General features: G+C 40.3%; 1 protein-coding gene across 1 annotated transcript in view; it reads right to left on the bottom strand.

Annotated features, from left to right (window-relative positions):
* Positions 1-6936, bottom strand: part of EPG5 (ectopic P-granules autophagy protein 5 homolog (C. elegans)) — a gene marked incomplete at both ends in the record, with an annotated part of 43236 nt that extends 36300 nt beyond the window's left edge. The window contains 5 exons of the mRNA XM_009701793.1: positions 1199-1272; positions 2312-2419; positions 2991-3127; positions 3942-4185; positions 5998-6936. Of these exons, the coding sequence (XP_009700095.1) occupies positions 1199-1272; positions 2312-2419; positions 2991-3127; positions 3942-4185; positions 5998-6936 (1502 nt within the window). The remainder of the gene's footprint in view (positions 1-1198; positions 1273-2311; positions 2420-2990; positions 3128-3941; positions 4186-5997) is intronic.
* Positions 6937-10334: the final 3398 nt, after the last annotated feature.

Below are 10334 nucleotides of genomic sequence, written 5' to 3'. Positions count from 1 at the left end.
AGGGCAGAGTCTCAAGCTGTACCAGTGGAGGTTCAGGTTAGACATTAGGAGGCATTTCTTCACAGAAAGGGTCATCAGGCACTGGAATGGGCTGCCCAGGGCGGTGGTGGAGTCACCATCCCTGGAGGTGTTTAAGACAAGACTGGACGTGGCACTTAGTGGCACGGTCTAGCTGACATGGTGGTGTTAGGGCAGAGGTTGAACTCAATGATCCCAAAGGTCTCTTCCAACCAAATTGAGTCTGTGATAATATGAACTTATTACAAATTAAATATAAGTTTTAAGATCCTGACCTCACAAATCAAATTCAAAATGCAAACTTGTCTGTTATAGCTGCTTCATGTCAGGAACAAGTCCCAGCTCTTTTACCAGTAAGTACAGCCATTGTGGAGGCTCTGCGCTCTTGTATCAACTGTTGAGAGCCTCACTCCAGACATCTTAAGTTAGCCCTTGTTCAAAACAGAACCATTAAAATGCACTGGCAATACGCACGCCCTCAGGATACACTTGTTTCCCCATGCAGCTCTGGACACGAAACGTGAAAACAAAACCCTTTAAAGCAACAGGCTCCTGTAAGCAGGACTCCCACTTAACTCAGCCTCAGACTATCAAGATCACAGTGACAACCCGAAATACCAGCAGTTTGACTCTTTGACATTAAAATTTGGGCGGGGGTGGGGCAAGTTATATATTTTATCTGAAGCACGTTAACAGTTTTCTCTAATGAACGATTTCATTAACTAGCTTCTCCAAGCACCATGTATTCCTTCTAGATAAAAACAAAAAAGGATGAAAAATAAATTAATAAGCCCAACCAGCATATACACCAACTTAACAAACCTTTTACTCGAGGGTTTCTGTTGCAGAGACAGTAGAATGAGTAAGCCATCATGTAAGGCAAGACCTCTATTTCAGAAGTCACAGTAACAATACATGAGAGGATGTCAGACTTCGCGAGCTATTTGACAGCTGAAAGCAAGCTGCATCATACTGTGCACAGTACAGAAATGTACTGCCAAGGCTGTATTTTAAGATGGATGAGTAAACAAATTCACAGTTTAATTCAAACTCTTTTATTTGTGCCTGCTTTTATGACTTTGCCTGCAATAAACTTTCAGAGTTTTACACATAGATAGTGTATCACATTTTCTACTCTTAAATAATCAGAACATATTTATAAAATCCTATTCATACTTACTTGACAGGAGACATAAGCAAGGCAAGAGATTGCATGAAATGAAAAACACCTGATGGGTTATCCAAGACTTTGATCTGAAATTAAATGCAAAGTCTAAGTAAATCTAAATAAGCAAAACAAAGGGCAAATTAGATTTATCAGAGAAATTCTGAATTTCACATTTTTCACTAGCTTTTTGTTCAGACTAAAGAGTATCCATAAAAGACAGTACCCACACCTTGGAGAAAGTATTGCTATGGTAAAATATTAGGAGTTGTCCAAAAGAAGTCGTTATAGAAATTAAAGGAGGAAAAAAAAAAAAAAATCAAAATCTCCACAAAAAAAAAAAGAGACATCTTCTCTCCATTTCACGTGTACTTCTGGGCACCAGGGGGAATCAGGATGTTGAGCACAGAAGTTAGGATCCTACCATGTTAGGTTAACGGTTGGACTCGACAACCTTAAGGGTCTTTACCAACCTAAATGATTCTATTCTATTCTTTCATTTCATTGGTAGCCTTTCCCTGTTAGTGTAACTGCAACCCTTTTCCTATCTCTAGACTTCCAACATCTTCCCCTCTTGGAGGAGCAAAAATGTTCTTCGTAAGAATGCCCTGGTGCCTTTGGATATCTGCACTCCCTCTCATCTATACCAAGTGAACACTTGCCCTTGAAATTACCTAACTAATAAACCTTCCAAGAAAATCAGTCCCATTTCAATGTGCAGGATATAAAAATCTGTTCTTGTTCTTTAAACATCAGAGTTGCCTTCAATCTCACTTGTATGATATACAGTTGCTGTTTCAAATCTAAATATTCTTTCCATTTCTTGGAAAGCATTCCCAAAATCCACTGCTGAATGAGGCCTTCTGAGGGGCACCGTAAGTCCTTGACTTCCTTTCATGGAGCCTCTTTAGCCAAGAATGAGAAGCATGTTTCCCTGTTAACCTGCTCATGGTTGGGCTAACATGGGTAAATACATCCCTTGACAAACCCCTCACTGTTAGCATGATTCCACACACCTGGAAAAACAGTGTCAGTCATGAGGGAATAACTAGGTACAAGACACACTCCTCCCCTACCCACTCCACTCCCACTCCAACTTTCTGACAACAGAGAATTAAGCATTCACACCTGAATGAATGGACAAGCCCATTTGCTGATCCCAGCTGGACACCGAAGGATGTGGTTGAAGAGGAAGAGATGGTCACCTGGACAGCCAATTCTTTGCAACACAGACACCTAAAGGGAAGTATATTGGAATCTTGTAAATAATTTCAAGGTTCATTCCTTGCTAACTAGAGTAATATTGTTTTTTCATTCCTCTTCCCATGCTTTCTAACAAACCTCAATTTTCAGAGCAAGTTACAGGAGAACAGTATTTAGAAGTTCGCTTGCTTGGCTTACGAGCCACAAACTGTTTTCTTTGGTATACAAAAACTAATTACTTTACAATTGCATTAAAAACTAATTTATTTAGAAATCAACAAAAACAGAAGTTTCTCAAAAGTGAGAAGTCTGAATAGTTTTAATTTCAAAATAAGTAAAAGCATAATGAATATTGAGTATTAAGTCCACTTTGAGCACTGCTCAGATGCCAGTCCTCATTAATGCTGCTGACCTCCGTTGACTTCATTAGACAACGGAATTCAGTTTAAAGATTCGCTAACAGATTCTGTTCCTCAAGTAGAACAAACCCCAAAAAAAACTCACTGCATGTGGGTCAGTGACAAACTGTAACGCCTTCAGAAATTACTCCAGAATTCACCCCATGCATTGGATCAAACAGCTATGTCCATGCTTACTCCCTCACCAGTCTCTGCAGCCACATGAGAAGGTCACTCTGAAACTGAGGATCTTCAATAACTCTGCGAGTGAAACTGAAAAGGACGCTGATACATTCCTTCAAATGGCCCAAGTCTGAAGAAAGGTTTTCTGACTGTTTTGAAACTGTAAATTAAAAACATAATTGAGAAGCTTCAATGCGCAGCTCTCAGCGCAGTGGTATAAGCAGTGCGTTTAGGATAAGAAACTTGTTCTCTGTTGTCTAGATACCAAGATATTTCAACACAGCTGCTTGCTACATCAGAGAGAAGAACACTTAGAGTACTTAATCTCATAATTAAGCACTGGACGCTAATTACGAGAAGAATATACTACGGTTACTCTCATAAAAAGCCTTCCCTTAACATAAACTTTGTAAGAATCACCATTTACTATGTATGTAAACTATCTAGGAGGTGAAGGAGCAAAGGGAGGGCAGCTAGGAAGGATAAACAATCAGGGTGGGAGGAATAACTAGGATGAAAACCAAAAAGATTTCTAAGTATTAGAGCTGCGAGATTTCAAATGGCCTTCCAAGAGGAAGTAAAGCAGGAAAAATATCCCAGCTGTTTTAAGAATGGTGCATAATCAATTTGGAAAAGGGACTGTATTATATGTTGACTTTGACAACAAAGGATTGGAGTTCAAGTGTCCCATCCCACCTGGTGTTCCTCTACAGTAATCAGTGGCAGTATGCAGCTTAGACAGAAATAGGTACTCCTGCATTCAGCTTCCACTCTGCAGGTGAATAAGTTAAGAGAACTGGAGTTTCTCCTGTGAGAAAAAAGTTTCACTGATCCCTACATAAGATCAGCAGATTTTAGCATCAGGGGAGAAACACTCCAGTACACAAATTCCACCACAAGACTCCAAAACTTCAGGTGAACAAGGCACTAGGCACCCTGAACAACATTGGGAGCAGTCCAGACCAGCAACACACCTTGTTCTTGCTGCTGAAGAGCCACTGATCTCACCAGGGACGAGCTGCTGAGCAACCTGTAGACATATGACTCCACTTGCAGTCGGGACAACACCGAAGTGTACGAGTGCAGCGCCAGTGTCTGATGCACGTGCTCTGCTTTGGTTTCAAACAGCTTTTTCAGTTCCCCCAGCACACTTTCATTCAGCTCCACTGTCTGGTACCGATGGTAACCTGTCACTTTGCACTGATCTGCACAGACACCCTGAAAAGAAAGTAATTATTTTATTGAAGTGGCTTTGTCATTTTGTTGGGTCAGGCGTCCTTACAGAAATTAACCTTGACGTAACTCTCCCTTCAACAGATTTCAAAGCTTTTATAAAAGGGACCACTTCACAGCTGGAAAAGACAAACATGTTGCAACATCCTACATACTTTTACTGAAGAATCATATCCCTAACTTCTGAAAAAATTAGTCTATAAACCCTTAATAACTCAGATTTAGGAACAGACATGAAGTGACTTGTCTATATCACCGACAGATGTGAACAAAATCAGGTTTCTCTACTCCCAGTCAGCACATCAGTTTACAGATTTCCATAAATATTCAGATCTGATATTTTAAAGCTAAAATACGTACTAAAACAAGATAAATATTTTTCTAAGCTCTCAGAACTGAATACTTATAGCAATTCCCCATTGTACATTTAAAATTTTCAGAAGTGAATTGTACTCTAACTTTTTCCCAAACTGCAATTAAAAGCAGAGGCCAGTCTTCCTCTGTCCTATCTCTAACTCTTCAGAACAAGAAAACCACAATACATAACATTCCTGTTATTCTTTTATGCAACCAGAAAACATGCTTCAGAGCCAGCACTTTGGAAGCTTAGCTTGAAAGTATCCCTGTGTTTCCTAAGTTAACAGAATAAGAGTTTTCAATTGGTATAAAGGTAACGATTATTCTGGACATACAATAAATGCATAGTAAATCAGGATGCAAAAAAGCAAGCAGCAAGCTTAGCCAAATGTATGATGCCCAGCGGGGATGTAAGAGTGAAGTCAAAATTGCTTTCAGTGTAGAAAGCGATCAACACAAAACAGACTTCAGTGAGGTTCAGTGTCATTCCCCAGTAAAAAGAAAAAGATTCAAATCTGCTCAGTGGATGTCTCTCAATATCTCAACTCCGAGAAACTGCACAGGAGAGGCACTGCACCCTCAGTAGTAAAAACCACCACATACATAGGTACTTAGCACCTTCGGACAATTTTGACGATGTGTTGGCTATAAACAGCATCAGAGCACCAGAACAGTTTCATTCACTCCCACTGTAACATCCAGCTCCAAAAACAAGTTACACAGAATAAGTTTGGGGTGGAAATTTTTCTGATGCATGCACCAAAAAGCTCCCCAGACCCCTCCGGTTTGCAGACAGAAATGCTACAGAGTACCATGACCACCACGGAAGTCACTAAAACCACAGCATCACTTACAGAGCAACAGTTACTGAAAGTGGAAGGACTTCACACTCCCTACGTTTTGAACAATGTCACCCATGAGCATGACGCGCGCTTCTCTGCAGCTGCCACTTCTGACAGCAGGACAGTCAGGAATGACGTCAATGAAAAGCATCACTAAAGGCAGCAGGTCAGACGGGACACCACCACTACAGCCACTCTGAAGTCTTACTCCACCATATATCCCCTGCCTCTACCTGAAGTACTATGGCACAAGCTTCATCCAACACTACACGCAGAACTGGCTGTACCCAGCTCATTCCAACTGACTACAAACACAACTCTGACTCCAAAAGAGATCACTGACAGCAATCCCACTACACTACATTTGTCAGAGTTTTTTTTTTAAAAAAAAAAAAAAAAAACACCAAAATCAAACAACAAACTGTCTTAAGTCTCAACAGGATGAAGAACTCGTGGTCAGTGGAAAGACAGAAAGCAAAAGCAATAATCTTTTTTAGAACAAAACAACTTAAATACAGTAAACTTGACAGGAAGTAAAATTAATGTCTGGAATCACATCCAAATAGTTTGGGTTCAAAAGTAGGTTCAGCAACAGCACCTGCACCGTTTTCTGTTCTTCTTTAAAAGTCCATAATCTCCCCTTAACATTTTGGCAGTCTGTTGTCATAGCCTGCAGCTCTGTCTCAGCCAGCAACAGCTGCTTCCTGCAGCGCATGTAGTTCAGGAGCAGTTCATAAAATTCGTGCCTGTCCTGGTGAGCAACACTTTCAAATTCTTCCGCATAGGAGTCAACATTCTCCAACCATGAACACGGTTCAAAAATTTTCAGCTGTTCTCTGGTAAATGCCACCAGTTCTGGTTCAGTTGGGAGCTCTGGATACAGTCTTTCATCATGCAACAGTGGTTTAACTGCTATTACGGTTCGTCTCTCATAGGACAATTCAGCTGACAAGTCTGGATAAAGTGATTTCAATCCCGATTGCTGAACAAGTGTTTTGGATTTCTGAGAGAGCTGTGAGATACTAAGTGGAAGCTTCTCTGAAGAACAAACAAGAGGATTTTTAACTTCTTGTATGTTTTCAGTTCCTTTGTCCTGTACAAAGCTCACTGCTGTCTGAGAGTCAGCAGCACTGGAATGAAAGGTACTACTCAATAAATCAGAGTTTCTTGATCCGCTCGCAACCACTTCCACAGGGCTGTGAGGTTTGTCTGACTTGCTTGCTCCACTCTTCTCAATATCCCCTCCACATTCCTCATGGGAAGGATTGGCTTTGAACTCTTCTGCATCTGTGGGTGGTTCTAGATTCACTGTCAAAGACCCTTCATTTGCTGAAGATAAATTACTCTGGGGGATGTCACACACATCATTTATAGTTTTTCCATCCTCTACTTCATCACTGAGCTGAATTTCTGTAAATTCTCCAGGATGTTCCACTTGCACTTTACTGGCTCGAGAAGACACTTCTGCCACAGGAGGGAGGAAGACATCATCAGACTCGTGTATCTGGGACTCCTCACTACTTTTTTTCTTTTTTTCCTAGGGAAAAAAAGTAAATAAATAACAGCATTACTGCCAAGTGACTCTCTCCCCCTTGCATCTCAAATCCCACCATCACCAAAACTAGTATTTGTCAACATCACAACTCCAAAAGCCCCCCTTAACACATTAATTCTCATAATACCAAAGGTATACAAATGAACCAAACAGATCCTTGCTCTTTAGCTGCCCTTTGAAGACTTAGTAGTGTCTATTTTCTTAGTCAGTTCTTGAACAATGCTTCAACATTTCTACGTAAAAAGCTACAAATATCACAGAACAGAATGTTTCATTAACATTTAACATAATCCAAATAACAGGACCTTGACCTCTAAAAAGAGTCAGTAGATCTCATCATATTACAAAAAAAGTTACTTCGTGATTCATCTTCAGTTTTACAGAAGTATTTTAATGAACAGAAAAATATTTTCAAAAAAGTAATTTTAGATCAAAGAGTCTGGAATGTATCCCCCAATTACATTCTAAAATCATCGTATCTGTACAATCACTGACATACTATTTTCGATAGGTATTACACACTAGACAAGTAGAAAAACTTAGCAGTGACATTAAAATTGTAAATCAATCGCCCACTTTTAAATTAAGATCAGTTTGAGGGTAAATAGTTCCCATAAACCAAGTCTAAGGTGTAGATTAGCCTCCTGCCCAAAGCACTGCATGGGAAATAACATTGCACAGGAAATCAACAAAAATTTTGGCAATTTGTAAATCATGTGCCAATCTGTACAACAAAAAATTGGCAAGGTGTTTTGTCAAGTTGTAAATTGTTTGTGTACACCTACCAGTTTATTAGGAGTGAAACTGAGAAGCTTTAGGTTACAGAGCTCCAGTTTTGGATGACCCAGGTAACACAATAAAGAACACAGCTGAAATTAGGAAAAGCTCTCAGTATTCCTCCATGATTGGGGAAAGAGACGATAGTTTCGGAAACTTGCTGACAGTATCCCATGTGCTTTCACTAAACATCTGACATGACTGCCTTATGAGAGGGCATACACGAAAACAGTTCAAATCAAGGCCCTAGTTAACCTTGATCTCAAGCCTAATTTTACTTCAAACATACTCTCACAGTTCCTTTACAAAGTGGTAATACACTGGTTTTGCTTTCAGACTGTGTTTTCCAGTATATTAAAACCTGTAAATGCTTCTGATTACAAAACAGTTCTGACACACTCCAAGGCTAGCTAAAGCTACAGGTTAGAGGTTAAAAACAAATCAGTACAATTCTTTAAACTAGGACTTGTTGTTATAATAAACACCTCCTGACAATTAAAGTCAGTAATTTCCACAGGATACTATATCACTAGATTGTATTTTTAACAGTGTACTGATCCACATACTTTACACATTCTGGTCCTTTCCCCTCTACAATCTCAAAGTTCCCTCTTACAGTCCTCATACCCAAGAAACTCCCTTTATCTTGCAGTAGCATCCTGTATTCCTCCCAAATGCCACTGTTAGATAAAATAGTCGTGTTTAAAATTTATGAAGTGCCTTTTAGTTCTCACTTTCCAAGGCAAAAAAATGCCATTATTGTTAACAGGGATTTCATCTGAGAAAGGATGAGAGAAATCAGGTTCTGAATTAATATGACAGCAGAATCTGTTGTTCTGTCTTCTGAGGTTTAGCCTTTAAGCCAAAGATGACACCTGCTCTTTAGCCTTGTCCCATGCTTAACCATTCTTCTTTCCTACTATGTCAGTAAACGACATCTCAAGCACTAAGGATACCTATTATTTTTCAGGAAATATCTCTGGAGTAACTGAGTGCTATCCACCAAGATACACGGGCACACAAGCTCATCTTCATCAATTCCAGGTTCACTGGTTTTGCCATATGTGCCTGAATCAGTTTGGTGTTACTTGTGCTGGACAAGTTCAAATTTGAAGCTACTATTTTCAGAAAGTCCTGGGCTCCATTTCACTACTTGGTAGCTCTGCAGCTGAGCCAGCCTTTCTTCGAGCTCACAAGAATTTCAGCTTTTCAAAGGATTATGGCTGTTTCTGAGGCATGGCAATGGAAAAGTCCTTAACGTGACTGAGCCCCAAACCGCACCCTTAAACATCCCTGTGTATTAACAGAGGTGAACATAATAATAGCAACAAAAATATCAGGAATGGGTCACGTGTAACACTGAAGAATTCTGGATTCTCACACATGACGTCACCAGTGAATTGTTTCACAGTGAATTACACCTGGAAGGGACAGCCAAGGGCATTGGCCTCTGGAGTCATCATACACGTGTCGTTAATGAACTACCAGTGTCATCTGTGACTCACTGCTTTCCTGCATGGAACCGATTCTCTTAAGCAGCAGTCTGAAGTTTTGACTGCCTCGCACATGCTATGGGGCTGAACCAAAACAAAAAACAATGACACACTTACTCTTCTGCAATTGCTTTTCCCTCCAATCTTTACTCGCCTTGAGTTCAGGAATCACAGCCATAGTTGACACTTAGACCTAATCCTTGTTTTACAGTACATTGGTCAATTAATTCACTAACTTATTTTCAGGCAGCTTTGACAGACATGACTTCAATGCCTTTGCTCAGTTTACAACATGAAATAGGTTAAGCAATTAAGGGAAACACTTCCATGTTGACTCAACTCTCAGGTGAGATATTTTACTTCAGATCACTTCCATAAACTACTGAAATTTTGTGCAGCACCGCAGCAAGGAAAAGAAAACCTTCAGAAACCTGTCGGTTCTAACATCATGAACAAATAACACTCACAACAGGATTAAAACCTAAGAAGAGTGATACTCAACTGTAGCACCAACTAACAAAGAAGCAACACTGTTATCTGCTATACATGGCCTCATGTTTTCAGCATTTCAAAGCCAAACCTATACATATGAGATGTAGTAAGATTATCATCTCACAATATACTAAAACATTGCTAAATGCATTCTATTGCTCTAGGGCAGAGGCAACTCCAGACATCTCGCTGTGCAGAGCTATTCGAGAAGGCCATATGCTCTAAGAATAAAAACCTTGTTTACACTCTTTTACAGCACAAGGCCTTATCGCACCCTTCACCTGGCTGCCAATTACTCTAAATCTTCTTACATTGTCTCGGAAAAGCGCAGACACGCAGAAGTTTTTTGAGAAAAACAGGCCTCCCCGATCTAACTGGCTTCAACCGAAGAGGACGAACGAACATCGATATAAACACTGCCCAGAGCAGCCACCCCTTCCGCTGCTTTAAAAAACAAACAAATAAAAAAGGACTAACCCCAAACACAAGACAAATTCCTTGAGCAAGGCCCGACGGCGTGTAATATGACCACACACCCCCCTCCCCACTGCACCAAACCCACCTCACTGCTGTAACCACTACCCAGAGACGCCACAAACGACACCCTGAGGCGCTCCC

This window comes from Cariama cristata, unplaced genomic scaffold, assembly GCF_000690535.1.
Source record: "Cariama cristata isolate BGI_N322 unplaced genomic scaffold, ASM69053v1 scaffold14080, whole genome shotgun sequence".
Taxonomy (NCBI): domain Eukaryota; kingdom Metazoa; phylum Chordata; class Aves; order Cariamiformes; family Cariamidae; genus Cariama; species Cariama cristata.
This window is presented reverse-complemented; position numbering and strand designations above follow the sequence as displayed.